At 58.0% G+C, this 15,098-nt stretch overlaps 1 protein-coding gene across 1 annotated transcript in view; it reads left to right on the forward strand.

Annotated features, from left to right (window-relative positions):
- The first annotated feature begins 911 nt into the window (after positions 1 to 911).
- The window catches only part of EPPK1 (epiplakin 1), a 44,898-nt gene continuing 30,711 nt past the window's right edge, over positions 912 to 15,098 (forward strand). The window contains exons 1-3 of the mRNA XM_055703857.1: positions 912 to 8,486; positions 8,589 to 8,849; positions 9,825 to 14,990. Coding sequence (XP_055559832.1) covers positions 912 to 8,486; positions 8,589 to 8,849; positions 9,825 to 14,990 — 13,002 coding nt within the window. The remainder of the gene's footprint in view (positions 8,487 to 8,588; positions 8,850 to 9,824; positions 14,991 to 15,098) is intronic.

Consider the following 15,098-nt stretch of genomic DNA (forward strand, 5'->3'; position numbering starts at 1 on the left):
CAACGGCCTCATACTCCCTCCAGCACCATAATTTGACTGTATAATGGCTGTGCTGTGGTTGATCCCAGAGTGTCTAGGAGCTTTTCAAAAACAGGAGTGTAGGCATGCAGGTCCATGTGGCCTGCTGCACCCAACCCCTTCTCTTTCTGCTGGTCCCCCCTTCCCATGCTTCCTGAGCAATGCAAGGGGGGAAGATACCCCATCTCACTGCAGCAGTGGGCACCAGGCAAAGAGCCTCCAGAGCTTCTTTTGGGTGCCTGGCAGTTCCAGCCCCTGCTGACTGGTGTTGCTGTGAGGAGTGTGCCAGGGGACCAGGCTGACCCCCTGTAGCAGCCTTTCCACCCCGGCTGGGGATTTGCTTATCCCTGTGCCAGTGCCAGCAGCAGCCCGAGTGAGTGCTGGTACTCCCTGGTAGCTGCTGCTTTTGGATGGTGCTTTGCCCCCAGGGCCTGATGTCCTTCAGGCCTTTGAAGCACTGCACAAGGTTTTTGTGCAGAGATGATCTCTGCACAAACTGGTGGCTAAATTCATGTGGCAAGGGCTTTACTCCTCACAGGAGCCAAGCCTTCCCTCAGCTCAGTGCTCCACAGGTCCCACTGGTGCCTCTGCTCTGGTGTCCTTCTCTCATGCTGAGATGTCCTAGTGCAACCGGCAAGCCTAGCTCAGGAAGCAGAGGGTGCTTGCCTCTGCCAGGCCTGACTCAGCATGTCAGCTTCAGGGATAAGCACACTGCCCTGAACATGCTCAGCCTTTGGCTGTTACTTCCTACTGCCTCTGAGGCATTTATTTTTCTTTTTTCTCCCTGTATTTAGCATGCAAACTATAGAGAAGCTGATTTCTCACTGAGCTTTCCCGTTCTCTCCCCTTTCTCCAGAGAGGCTTGACAGCTGTGAAAGGAGTGCAGCGGGAGGATGGAGAGCAAGCCAGCAGTGAATGGCCATGCTGCCCTCATCTCTCACCAGGAAAACATGCCAGGAGCAAACCACTTGTGCCAGGACATAATGCCTTGCAAACAGAAAAAAGCAGCTGACAGGGATGTGACAGTGATGGATGCTTCTAGCGAGCCCTCTAAGGCAGCTGGCAGCATTGCTGGAGTGTATGTAGAGGTTTCAAAGAAGATAATGAGCTTTTATGATGCCACCAGAGAGCACCTCCTGAGTCTGGATTCAGCACTCTGTCTTCTCGAGGCCCAGGCAGCCATGGGCTTTATCATTGACCCGGTGAAGAACAGGCATGTCTCCGTGGCAGAAGCTGTGCATCTGGGGCTGGTGGGGCTGGAGCTGAAGGAAAGGTTGCTCGCTGCAGAGAAAGCTGCTACTGGCTTTGTGGACCCCTACACAGAAGAGAAAATCTCCCTCTACCAGGCGATCCAGAAGGACCTGATCGGGAGGGAGCAAGGAACCCGGCTGCTGGAGGCCCAGATTGCAACCGGAGGCATCATTGAGCCAGCCACTGGCTGCCGGCTCCCCGCAGATGTTGCCTGTGAGAGGGGATATTTAGATGAAGAGATGAGCCAGCTCATCTCTGACCCCAGCAATGAGGCCAGCAAAGGATTCCTCAACCCCAGTACTATGGAGAGGGTCACTTATACGGAGCTTATAAAGAGGTGTATTGTTGATCCAGCCTCAGGCTTCCTCCTCTTGCCCCTGCAAATCACGTTCCCAGGTCTGGGAGGGAGGGTGAGCAGCAGGGATCTTTTTGACTCTGGCATCATCAGCTCTGACATGTTCAGAGGTCTTGAGGAGGGAAGAGTTTCTGCCCAGGAGGTAGCAGAAAATGACTCTGTTCAGCAGTTCCTGCATGGGACAAGGAGCGTGGCTGGTGTTGTCCTGCCTTCCGGTGAGCGGAAAAGCCTTTACCAGGCACTGAGAGAGCACCTCCTGGTGCCTGGCACTGCTCTGATGCTCCTGCAAGTCCAAGCCTCCACGGGCAGCCTAACAGACCCCATAAAGAACAAAAGCTACTCAGTTGATGAGGCTGTCAGGATTGGTCTCATCGGCCCAGAGCTTCACAAGAAACTGTCTTCAGCTGAGAGAACCATCACTGGATACAGGGACCCTTACACTGGAGAAATGCTGTCTCTGTTCCAAGCCATCAGGAAAGGCTTCATCCCCAAGGATCATGGCATTTGCCTTCTGGAGGCTCAGATGGCTACAGGGGGTATAATTGCTCCAGGCAGGCACCTCCGTGTCCCTACAGAGACAGCTTGTAAGTGGGGGTACCTGGACGAGGCCACAAGACAGCTCCTCTCCAGTCCTACTGATGACATGAAAGGGTTCTTTGACCCCAGCTCCAAGGAGAAGCTGACCTATGCAGACCTGCTCAAGCGCTGTGTCACTGATCCCAACACGGGGCTCCTTCTGCTGCCGATTGGTGGGGACAGCAGAGAAGAATCCAAGGGAACCCACCTCTTTTTTGACCATAGGACCCAAACAACTCTGGAAAACACACAGGTATCCGTTGCTTTGGGTAAATTCAAGGGAAAGTCAGTGTCTCTCTGGAAACTCCTCTTCTCAGACTACATCCAAAGTGAGCAAAGAGCTGCTCTCACTCAGCAGTACCTTGCAGGAATGCTCTCTACACAAGAATTGGGTAAGGCAGTCAGTGCCACCATTGAGGAAATGGCTTCCACTGCTAATGTCACTTTTGAAGGACTGAGGGACCGTGTGACAGCTGACCAGCTTCTGAGCTCAGAAATTATCAACAAAGATTTGTTTAAGAAACTGAAGGAGGGAGAAACATCAGCCAAAGAAGTTGTTGGCATGGACACTGTCAAGAAGTACCTGCAAGGGACAGGTAGCATTGGTGGTCTGCTGCTTCCTGACTCCCAGGAGAAGATCAGCATCTACCAGGCAAAGCGGAAAGGACTTTTAAGGCCAGGAACATCACTGATCCTCCTGGAGGCACAGGCTGCCACTGGATTTATCATTGACCCAGCTGCCAACAAAAGGTACTCTGTAGATGAGGCTCTAAGAGCGAACATCATTGGCCCAGATGTTTACAACAAGCTACTGACTGCAGAGAAATCAGTCACTGGCTATAGAGATCCTTACTCAGGGAACAAGATCTCCCTCTTCCAGGCCATGAAGAAAGAGTTCATTGTGAAGGAACATGCTATCCGCCTGCTTGAGGCCCAGATCGCCACTGGCGGCATCATCGACCCTGTCAACAGCCACCGCATCCCTGTGGAGGTGGCCTACAAGCGCGGCTACTTTGACAAGAAGATGAATGTAATCCTTTCTGATCCCAGTGATGATACCAAGGGCTTCTTCGACCCCAACACTCACGAGAACCTCACCTACCTGCAGCTGAAGGAGAAGTGCATCACAGAGCCCTCCACAGGGCTCTGCCTCCTTCCCCTGAACAGCAGGAAGCGCCAGTTCATCGATGATGACACCAGACGGGTGTTCAGGAGCTCCTGGCTGCCGGTCAGGTTTGGGCGGTTACGGGGGGAGAAGGTCTCTGTGTGGGACCTGCTGAACTCCGAGTACTTTAGCGAGGGCAGGCGCAGAGAGATATTCAACCACTACCAGCTGAAGAAGCTCACCCTGGAGCAAATTCGAATCATGTTAGAGGAGGAAATGAAAAAATGGGCCCCCATCAAGTTCCCAGCCATGAGAGGCAGTGTCAGCGCTTACCACCTGATGGAAACAGGTGTCATTGACAAGGCCCTGTTTGAGAAGGTGTTGGAGGGATCCATCACACCTAAGGAAGTTCTGCACATGGACTCTGTCAGAAAGTATCTCTACGGCTCTGGCAGCATTGGAGGTGTTGTGCTCCAGCCATCAAACCAGAGGTTAAGCATTTATGAGGCCATGAAGCAAAACATTGTTGTACCAGGAGTAGCCCTCCCATTGCTAGAGGCCCAGGCTGCCACAGGCTTCATCATTGACCCAGTGAACAACCAGAAACTCTGTGTGGATGATGCTGTCAAGGAGGGAGTCATTGGGCCAGAAGTCCATGAGAAGCTGCAGCATGCAGAAGGGGCTGTAACAGGCTATAAAGATCCTTTCACAGGCAAGAAAATACCCCTCTTCCAGGCAATGAAGAAGGGCCTGATTGCGGACAGCCAAGCCATGCAGCTGATGGAGGTGCAGATGGCTACAGGAGGCATCATTGACCCAGCATGTGGCCACTATATCCCCATAGAATCTGCCCAGAAGCGAGGGTGCCTGGATGAGGATACAAGCAAAGCCCTTTCTAAACCCAGTGACAACAACAGAACCTTCTGTGTCCCCGACAGCAAAGAGACTGTGACCTATGCGGAGCTAATCAAGCGCTGTCAGAAGGATGAGATCTCTGGCTTCCACTTGCTGCCTCTGCCACAGACAGCTGCTCCTGCCTACACTGATGAACAAATCCAACAGATTTTCAAGGAAACTGTGGTGAAGGAAAAAGGGGTCTCCCTCTGGGAGCTAATCCACTCTGGGTATTTCACTGAAGAGCAGGGAAGACACTTCGTGGAGAGGTTCCGGTCTGAGGAAATGTCGCTGGAGCAGCTGGTTGCTCTTGTGCTCAGACTGGTTGAGGAGATGGAAATGAAAGCCCGCACCCAGATCACCTTTGAAGGTTTGCGGGGCAGTGTCCCTGCAGTATGGCTGCTGGATGCTGGCATCATTACTGAGAAGATGTTTGAAGAACTGGCTCAGGGCAGAAGAGCTCCAGAGGAAGTGGCTGCGATGGAGAGTGTGAAGAGGTACTTGCAGGGCACAGGCAGCATCGCTGGGGTATTCATAGAGGCATCCAAAAAGAAGATGAGCTTTTACGATGCCATGAAAACCAACTTACTCCTCCCTGGGGCTGCTCTGAGACTGCTAGAAGCTCAGGCAGCCACAGGATACTTAACTGACCCAGCAACAAACCAGAGACTCAGTGTGAGGGATGCTGTGAAAGCAGCAGTTGTTGGAGAAGAACTCACTGAGAAACTCCTTCTTGCTGAGAGGGCAGTGACCGGTTACACAGATCCCTACACAGGGAACTCCATCTCACTGTGCCAAGCGCTCAGGAAAGAGCTGATTCCCCTGGAAGATGCTATTCCCTTCCTAGAGGCCCAGTTGGCCACAGGAGGGGTCATTGATCCCATTCACCATCATCACCTTCCACTCCAGGCTGCATGCAGGTACGGCTTCTATGATGAAAACCTGAACCAAACCCTCTCTCGGATGAATGACAGCACCAAAGTCTTTTTTGATCCAAACACAAAGGAGAACGTGACCTACCAGCAGCTGAAGGACAGGTGCATTCACGAGGCTGAGTCAGGTCTCTGGCTGCTTCCTCTGTCAGAAAATGTGATGTTCTGTGTGGATGAACAAACCATGGAGGTGATGAAATCTGTGACTGTTTGTGTCAATGTAGGGCGGTTCAAAGGACAGACAGTGTCAGTCTGGGACCTTCTTAACTCTGAATACCTCTCAGACGGCAAAAGAAGAGAGCTAGTGCAAAAGTACAAAGATGAAAATACTGAAGTGCTGCAGGAAATTGTAACAAGTGTCACCACAATCATCAAAGAGACTGAGACACAGGGCAAGAAATTTGCATTCAGGGGCCTGAGGAAAAGAGTATCTGCCAGTGACCTCTTCCAGTCTCAACTGATAGACAAAAAAACCCTTGATGAGCTCAACCAGGGGAAGAAAACTGTCAAAGAAGTGACTGAAATGGACTCTGTCCGCAGGTACCTAGAGGGCAGCAATTTCATAGCAGGGGTCCTTATACAGCCAAGCAATGAGAAGATGAGCATCTACCAAGCCATGAGGAAGGGCATCCTGAGGCCAGGGACAGCACTGGTGCTGCTGGAGGCACAGGCTGCCACTGGCTACATCATTGACCCAGAGAAAAACAAGAAGTTTTCAGTGGAGGAAGCATTAACTGCAGGCCTAATTGGAGGGGAGATTTTTGAAAAGCTACTCTGTGCAGAAAGAGCTGTGACAGGCTACACTGACCCCTACACAAAAGCCCCGATGTCCCTATTTGAAGCTATGAACCAAGGACTGATTGTGAAGAGCCACGGCATCCGCCTGCTTGAGGCCCAGATCGCCACCGGCGGCATCATCGACCCCGTGCACAGCCACCGCCTCCCCGTGGAGGTGGCCTACCGGCGCGGCTACTTTGACCAGGAGATGAACCAGATCCTCTCCGACCCCAGCGATGACACCAAGGGCTTTTTCGACCCCAACACCCATGAGAACCTCACCTACATGCAGCTACTGGAGAGATGTGTTCAAGATTCAGAGACTGGGTTGTACATGCTGCAAGTTGTACAGGAAGGAGGGAAGTACTTCTACATTGATGAGCTTACAAAACAGGTTTTGCGCTTAAAGCCCCTTAATGTGAAAGTTGGAAAGTTTAAAGACCAAACAGTTTCTATCTGGGAAATTCTCTGCTCTCATTACATCTCCGAGCAGAAAAGGAAAGAGCTAGTGATGCAGTACAAAAGCAAAACCCTAACACTGGAAGACCTTACAGCACTGATCATGAAAATAATTGAGGATACAGAGCAAAGAGCAGAAGGCCTCAAGGTTAAAGGACTCCGAGGGTATGTGTCAATATCAGAATTGTTTAACTCTGAGATAATTGACAAGAAAACTCTAGATCAGCTGCAGGATGAAAGTCTCACACTTGTGAGCCTCACAGAGAGGGACACCATCAAAAGGTACTTGGATGGCACTGGATGTATTGCTGGGGTTCTACTCCCATCAAGGAAAGAGAAGATGAGCATCTACCAGGCCCTAAACAAAGGCCTCCTCACAGAGCAATGTGCATTGGGGCTGCTGGAGGCGCAGGCTGCCACTGGTTTTCTCATTGACCCACTGAAAAATAAGAAGCTATCCGTGGATGAGGCTGTCTCATCTGGGCTGGTGGGGAGAAACTTGCACAAGAAACTCCTGTCAGCAGAGAAAGCCGTGACAGGATATGAAGATCCTCATACAGGAAATAAAATATCTCTCTTCCAGGCAATAAGGCAAAAGATAATAGTCAAGGAGCATGGCATCCGCCTGCTCGAGGCCCAGATCGCCACCGGTGGAATCATTGACCCCGTGAACAGCCATCGCCTCCCCGTGGAAGTGGCCTACTGGCGCGGGTACCTAGATGATGATATGTTTATCCTGCTTTCTGATCCAGATCATGGTACAAAAGGTTTTATAGATCCTAATACTCATGAGAAAATCAGTTACAGCCAGCTCCTGCAGAGATGTTCCAAAGACAGAAATACTGGATTGTACCTGCTGCAGGTCATGGAAAAAGATGATGACTATTTCTACATTGATGAGCATACAAAAACTGCCCTATTATGTACAAAGGTGGAAGTGCCTTTTGGAAAATATAAAGGACAGGTGTTGTCACTGTGGGAACTTCTCTGTTCTGAGTACATAACAGAAGAAAAAAGAAAAGAACTGATAAAAAAATATAAAGATGAATCCCATAACATTCTACAAGGAATCATTGATATAATATTAAATATAATGAAAGAAAAAGAAGAGGACAGAAGTGATGTCTGGTTCCAAGGAATCAGGCAACAAATAACAGCATCAGAACTTCTAAGTGCAGGAATCATTACAGAAGAAACAATGGAAAACCTGCATGAAGGAAAAGAAAGGGCACAAGATATAGCAAAAATGGATACTGTGAGAAAATACCTAGAGGGAACCGGAAGCATTGCTGGTGTGCTGGTACCCTCTAAGGCTGACCCCACCAAGATGGAGAAGATGAGCATCTACCAGGCCATGTGGAAGGGCATCCTGAGGCAGGGCACGGCTCTGGTGCTGCTGGAGGCGCAGGCTGCCACCGGCTTCCTCATTGACCCATGCAAAAACAAGAAGTTCTCTGTGGACGAGGCGGTCTCATCTGGGCTGGTGGGCAGCGAGCTACAAAAAAAACTTCTTACTGCAGAGAGAGCTGTGACAGGCTACACGGACCCCTGCACAGGAAAAAAGATGTCCCTCTTCCAGGCCATGAAGAAGGAGCTCATTGTCAAGGAGCACGGCATCCGCCTGCTGGAGGCCCAGATCGCCACCGGCGGCATCATCGACCCCGTGCACAGCCACCGCCTCCCCGTGGAGGTGGCCTACCGGCGCGGCTACTTTGACCAGGAGATGAACCAGATCCTCTCCGACCCCAGCGATGACACCAAGGGCTTCTTCGACCCCAACACCCACGAGAACCTCACCTACATGCAGCTCCTCCACCGCTGCGTGCCCGACCCGGACACGGGGCTGCTCATGCTCCAGCTGATGGACAAGGGCTCCGTGCTCTACCAGCTGACAGAGGATGCCCGCAAAGCCCTGCAGGACGCCCGCACCACCCTCAGCGTGGGGCTCTTCCAGGGCCAGAGCGTCACCGTCTGGGAGCTCCTCTTCTCCCGCTACGTCCCCGACCACCGGCGCCAGGACCTCCTCCGGAAGTACAAGGCGGGGACGGTCACCATCTCGGAGATGATCACCCTCCTCACCGCCATCATCAGCACAGCTGAGGGCCAGGGCCACGGCACCGCCCTGGCCCGCAAGCCAGTGCAGCGCGAGACAGCGCCGCTGGCCGAGAACGGCGAGGCCACGGGCCCCTGGCAGGAGCAGGAGCAGGAGCAGGAGCAGCAGCTGCAGCGGTCCCTGAAGTCCCACACTGTCGAGGTGTCGGCGGGCGGCTTCCAGGGCAGGAAGGTCTCCCTGTGGGAGCTGCTCTTCTCCAAGTATGTCTCCGAGGCAAAGAGGCAGGAGCTGCTGGGGCAGGCCCGCGCCAGGAGTCTGGCGCTGGACGAGCTGGCAAGGCTCCTCACCGTGCTCGTCGAGGAGGCGGCAGAGCAGAGCAGCAAGATGAAATTCCCGGGCCTCAGGAGGCAGGTGACTGCCTCGGATCTGGTGGACTCGGGCATCATCGACAAGGACACGCTGGCCGACCTCGTCCAGGGCTCCAAGACCGTGGAGGAGGTGACGGAAATGGCCTCCGTCAAGCGCTACCTGGACGGCACGGGCTGCATCGCCGGCGTGCTGGTGCCCTCCAAGGCTGACCCCACCAAGATGGAGAAGATGAGCATCTACCAGGCCATGTGGAAGGGCATCCTGAGGCAGGGCACGGCTCTGGTGCTGCTGGAGGCGCAGGCTGCCACCGGCTTCCTCATTGACCCGCTCACCAACGAGAAGCTCTCTGTGGACGAGGCCATCTCGTCCGGGCTGGTGGGCAGCGAGCTGCACGAGAAGCTCCTGTCGGCCGAGAGGGCCGTGACAGGCTACACGGACCCCTACACTGGCGACCAGATCTCCCTCTTCCAGGCCATGAAGAAGGAGCTCATTGTCAAGGAGCACGGCATCCGCCTGCTGGAGGCCCAGATCGCCACCGGCGGCATCATCGACCCCGTGCACAGCCACCGCCTCCCCATGGAGGTGGCCTACCGGCGCGGCTACTTTGACCAGGAGATGAACCAGATCCTCTCCGACCCCAGCGATGACACCAAGGGCTTCTTCGACCCCAACACCCACGAGAACCTCACCTACATGCAGCTCCTCCACCGCTGCGTGCCCGACCCGGACACGGGGCTGCTCATGCTCCAGCTGATGGACAAGGGCTCCGTGCTCTACCAGCTGACAGAGGATGCCCGCAAAGCCCTGCAGGACGCCCGCACCACCCTCAGCGTGGGGCTCTTCCAGGGCCAGAGCGTCACCGTCTGGGAGCTCCTCTTCTCCCGCTACGTCCCCGACCACCGGCGCCAGGACCTCCTCCGGAAGTACAAGGCGGGGACGGTCACCATCTCGGAGATGATCACCCTCCTCACCGCCATCATCAGCACAGCTGAGGGCCAGGGCCACGGCACCGCCCTGGCCCACAAGCCAGTGCAGCGCGAGACAGCGCCGCTGGCCGAGAACGGCGAGGCCACGGGCCCCTGGCAGGAGCAGGAGCAGGAGCAGGAGCAGCAGCTGCAGCGGTCCCTGAAGTCCCACACTGTCGAGGTGTCGGCGGGCGGCTTCCAGGGCAGGAAGGTCTCCCTGTGGGAGCTGCTCTTCTCCAAGTATGTCTCCGAGGCAAAGAGGCAGGAGCTGCTGGGGCAGGCCCGCGCCAGGAGTCTGGCGCTGGACGAGCTGGCAAGGCTCCTCACCGTGCTCGTCGAGGAGGCGGCAGAGCAGAGCAGCAAGATGAAATTCCCGGGCCTCAGGAGGCAGGTGACTGCCTCGGATCTGGTGGACTCGGGCATCATCGACAAGGACACGCTGGCCGACCTCGTCCAGGGCTCCAAGACCGTGGAGGAGGTGACGGAAATGGCCTCCGTCAAGCGCTACCTGGACGGCACGGGCTGCATCGCCGGCGTGCTGGTGCCCTCCAAGGCTGACCCCACCAAGATGGAGAAGATGAGCATCTACCAGGCCATGTGGAAGGGCATCCTGAGGCAGGGCATGGCTCTGGTGCTGCTGGAGGCGCAGGCTGCCACCGGCTTCCTCATTGACCCGCTCACCAACGAGAAGCTCTCTGTGGACGAGGCCATCTCGTCCGGGCTGGTGGGCAGCGAGCTGCACGAGAAGCTCCTGTCGGCCGAGAGGGCCGTGACAGGCTACACGGACCCCTACACTGGCGACCAGATCTCCCTCTTCCAGGCCATGAAGAAGGAGCTCATTGTCAAGGAGCACGGCATCCGCCTGCTGGAGGCCCAGATCGCCACCGGCGGCATCATCGACCCCGTGCACAGCCACCGCCTCCCCGTGGAGGTGGCCTACCGGCGCGGCTACTTTGACCAGGAGATGAACCAGATCCTCTCCGACCCCAGCGATGACACCAAGGGCTTCTTCGACCCCAACACCCACGAGAACCTCACCTACATGCAGCTCCTCCACCGCTGCGTGCCCGACCCGGACACGGGGCTGCTCATGCTCCAGCTGATGGACAAGGGCTCCGTGCTCTACCAGCTGACAGAGGATGCCCGCAAAGCCCTGCAGGACGCCCGCACCACCCTCAGCGTGGGGCTCTTCCAGGGCCAGAGCGTCACCGTCTGGGAGCTCCTCTTCTCCCGCTACGTCCCCGACCACCGGCGCCAGGACCTCCTCCGGAAGTACAAGGCGGGGACGGTCACCATCTCGGAGATGATCACCCTCCTCACCGCCATCATCAGCACAGCTGAGGGCCAGGGCCACGGCACCGCCCTGGCCCGCAAGCCAGTGCAGCGCGAGACAGCGCCGCTGGCCGAGAACGGCGAGGCCACGGGCCCCTGGCAGGAGCAGGAGCAGGAGCAGGAGCAGCAGCTGCAGCGGTCCCTGAAGTCCCACACTGTCGAGGTGTCGGCGGGCGGCTTCCAGGGCAGGAAGGTCTCCCTGTGGGAGCTGCTCTTCTCCAAGTATGTCTCCGAGGCAAAGAGGCAGGAGCTGCTGGGGCAGGCCCGCGCCAGGAGTCTGGCGCTGGACGAGCTGGCAAGGCTCCTCACCGTGCTCGTCGAGGAGGCGGCAGAGCAGAGCAGCAAGATGAAATTCCCGGGCCTCAGGAGGCAGGTGACTGCCTCGGATCTGGTGGACTCGGGCATCATCGACAAGGACACGCTGGCCGACCTCGTCCAGGGCTCCAAGACCGTGGAGGAGGTGACGGAAATGGCCTCCGTCAAGCGCTACCTGGACGGCACGGGCTGCATCGCCGGCGTGCTGGTGCCCTCCAAGGCTGACCCCACCAAGATGGAGAAGATGAGCATCTACCAGGCCATGTGGAAGGGCATCCTGAGGCAGGGCACGGCTCTGGTGCTGCTGGAGGCGCAGGCTGCCACCGGCTTCCTCATTGACCCGCTCACCAACGAGAAGCTCTCTGTGGACGAGGCCATCTCGTCCGGGCTGGTGGGCAGCGAGCTGCACGAGAAGCTCCTGTCGGCCGAGAGGGCCGTGACAGGCTACACGGACCCCTACACTGGCGACCAGATCTCCCTCTTCCAGGCCATGAAGAAGGAGCTCATTGTCAAGGAGCACGGCATCCGCCTGCTGGAGGCCCAGATCGCCACCGGCGGCATCATCGACCCCGTGCACAGCCACCGCCTCCCCGTGGAGGTGGCCTACCGGCGCGGCTACTTTGACCAGGAGATGAACCAGATCCTCTCCGACCCCAGCGATGACACCAAGGGCTTCTTCGACCCCAACACCCACGAGAACCTCACCTACATGCAGCTCCTCCACCGCTGCGTGCCCGACCCGGACACGGGGCTGCTCATGCTCCAGCTGATGGACAAGGGCTCCGTGCTCTACCAGCTGACAGAGGATGCCCGCAAAGCCCTGCAGGACGCCCGCACCACCCTCAGCGTGGGGCTCTTCCAGGGCCAGAGCGTCACCGTCTGGGAGCTCCTCTTCTCCCGCTACGTCCCCGACCACCGGCGCCAGGACCTCCTCCGGAAGTACAAGGCGGGGACGGTCACCATCTCGGAGATGATCACCCTCCTCACCGCCATCATCAGCACAGCTGAGGGCCAGGGCCACGGCACCGCCCTGGCCCGCAAGCCAGTGCAGCGCGAGACAGCGCCGCTGGCCGAGAACGGCGAGGCCACGGGCCCCTGGCAGGAGCAGGAGCAGGAGCAGGAGCAGGAGCAGCAGCTGCAGCGGTCCCTGAAGTCCCACACTGTCGAGGTGTCGGCGGGCGGCTTCCAGGGCAGGAAGGTCTCCCTGTGGGAGCTGCTCTTCTCCAAGTATGTCTCCGAGGCAAAGAGGCAGGAGCTGCTGGGGCAGGCCCGCGCCAGGAGTCTGGCGCTGGACGAGCTGGCAAGGCTCCTCACCGTGCTCGTCGAGGAGGCGGCAGAGCAGAGCAGCAAGATGAAATTCCCGGGCCTCAGGAGGCAGGTGACTGCCTCGGATCTGGTGGACTCGGGCATCATCGACAAGGACACGCTGGCCGACCTCGTCCAGGGCTCCAAGACCGTGGAGGAGGTGACGGAAATGGCCTCCGTCAAGCGCTACCTGGACGGCACGGGCTGCATCGCCGGCGTGCTGGTGCCCTCCAAGGCTGACCCCACCAAGATGGAGAAGATGAGCATCTACCAGGCCATGTGGAAGGGCATCCTGAGGCAGGGCACGGCTCTGGTGCTGCTGGAGGCGCAGGCTGCCACCGGCTTCCTCATTGACCCGCTCACCAACGAGAAGCTCTCTGTGGACGAGGCCATCTCGTCCGGGCTGGTGGGCAGCGAGCTGCACGAGAAGCTCCTGTCGGCCGAGAGGGCCGTGACAGGCTACACGGACCCCTACACTGGCGACCAGATCTCCCTCTTCCAGGCCATGAAGAAGGAGCTCATTGTCAAGGAGCACGGCATCCGCCTGCTGGAGGCCCAGATCGCCACCGGCGGCATCATCGACCCCGTGCACAGCCACCGCCTCCCCGTGGAGGTGGCCTACCGGCGCGGCTACTTTGACCAGGAGATGAACCAGATCCTCTCCGACCCCAGCGATGACACCAAGGGCTTCTTCGACCCCAACACCCACGAGAACCTCACCTACATGCAGCTCCTCCACCGCTGCGTGCCCGACCCGGACACGGGGCTGCTCATGCTCCAGCTGATGGACAAGGGCTCCGTGCTCTACCAGCTGACAGAGGATGCCCGCAAAGCCCTGCAGGACGCCCGCACCACCCTCAGCGTGGGGCTCTTCCAGGGCCAGAGCGTCACCGTCTGGGAGCTCCTCTTCTCCCGCTACGTCCCCGACCACCGGCGCCAGGACCTCCTCCGGAAGTACAAGGCGGGGACGGTCACCATCTCGGAGATGATCACCCTCCTCACCGCCATCATCAGCACAGCTGAGGGCCAGGGCCACGGCACCGCCCTGGCCCGCAAGCCAGTGCAGCGCGAGACAGCGCCGCTGGCCGAGAACGGCGAGGCCACGGGCCCCTGGCAGGAGCAGGAGCAGGAGCAGGAGCAGCAGCTGCAGCGGTCCCTGAAGTCCCACACTGTCGAGGTGTCGGCGGGCGGCTTCCAGGGCAGGAAGGTCTCCCTGTGGGAGCTGCTCTTCTCCAAGTATGTCTCCGAGGCAAAGAGGCAGGAGCTGCTGGGGCAGGCCCGCGCCAGGAGTCTGGCGCTGGACGAGCTGGCAAGGCTCCTCACCGTGCTCGTCGAGGAGGCGGCAGAGCAGAGCAGCAAGATGAAATTCCCGGGCCTCAGGAGGCAGGTGACTGCCTCGGATCTGGTGGACTCGGGCATCATCGACAAGGACACGCTGGCCGACCTCGTCCAGGGCTCCAAGACCGTGGAGGAGGTGACGGAAATGGCCTCCGTCAAGCGCTACCTGGACGGCACGGGCTGCATCGCCGGCGTGCTGGTGCCCTCCAAGGCTGACCCCACCAAGATGGAGAAGATGAGCATCTACCAGGCCATGTGGAAGGGCATCCTGAGGCAGGGCACGGCTCTGGTGCTGCTGGAGGCGCAGGCTGCCACCGGCTTCCTCATTGACCCGCTCACCAACGAGAAGCTCTCTGTGGACGAGGCCATCTCGTCCGGGCTGGTGGGCAGCGAGCTGCACGAGAAGCTCCTGTCGGCCGAGAGGGCCGTGACAGGCTACACGGACCCCTACACTGGCGACCAGATCTCCCTCTTCCAGGCCATGAAGAAGGAGCTCATTGTCAAGGAGCACGGCATCCGCCTGCTGGAGGCCCAGATCGCCACCGGCGGCATCATCGACCCCGTGCACAGCCACCGCCTCCCCGTGGAGGTGGCCTACCGGCGCGGCTACTTTGACCAGGAGATGAACCAGATCCTCTCCGACCCCAGCGATGACACCAAGGGCTTCTTCGACCCCAACACCCACGAGAACCTCACCTACATGCAGCTCCTCCACCGCTGCGTGCCCGACCCGGACACGGGGCTGCTCATGCTCCAGCTGATGGACAAGGGCTCCGTGCTCTACCAGCTGACAGAGGATGCCCGCAAAGCCCTGCAGGACGCCCGCACCACCCTCAGCGTGGGGCTCTTCCAGGGCCAGAGCGTCACCGTCTGGGAGCTCCTCTTCTCCCGCTACGTCCCCGACCACCGGCGCCAGGACCTCCTCCGGAAGTACAAGGCGGGGACGGTCACCATCTCGGAGATGATCACCCTCCTCACCGCCATCATCAGCACAGCTGAAGGCCAGGGCCACGGCACCGCCCTGGCCCGCAAGCCAGTGCAGCGCGAGACAGCG

This window comes from Falco cherrug, chromosome 3 (genome assembly GCF_023634085.1).
Source record: "Falco cherrug isolate bFalChe1 chromosome 3, bFalChe1.pri, whole genome shotgun sequence".
Taxonomy (NCBI): Eukaryota; Metazoa; Chordata; class Aves; order Falconiformes; family Falconidae; genus Falco; species Falco cherrug.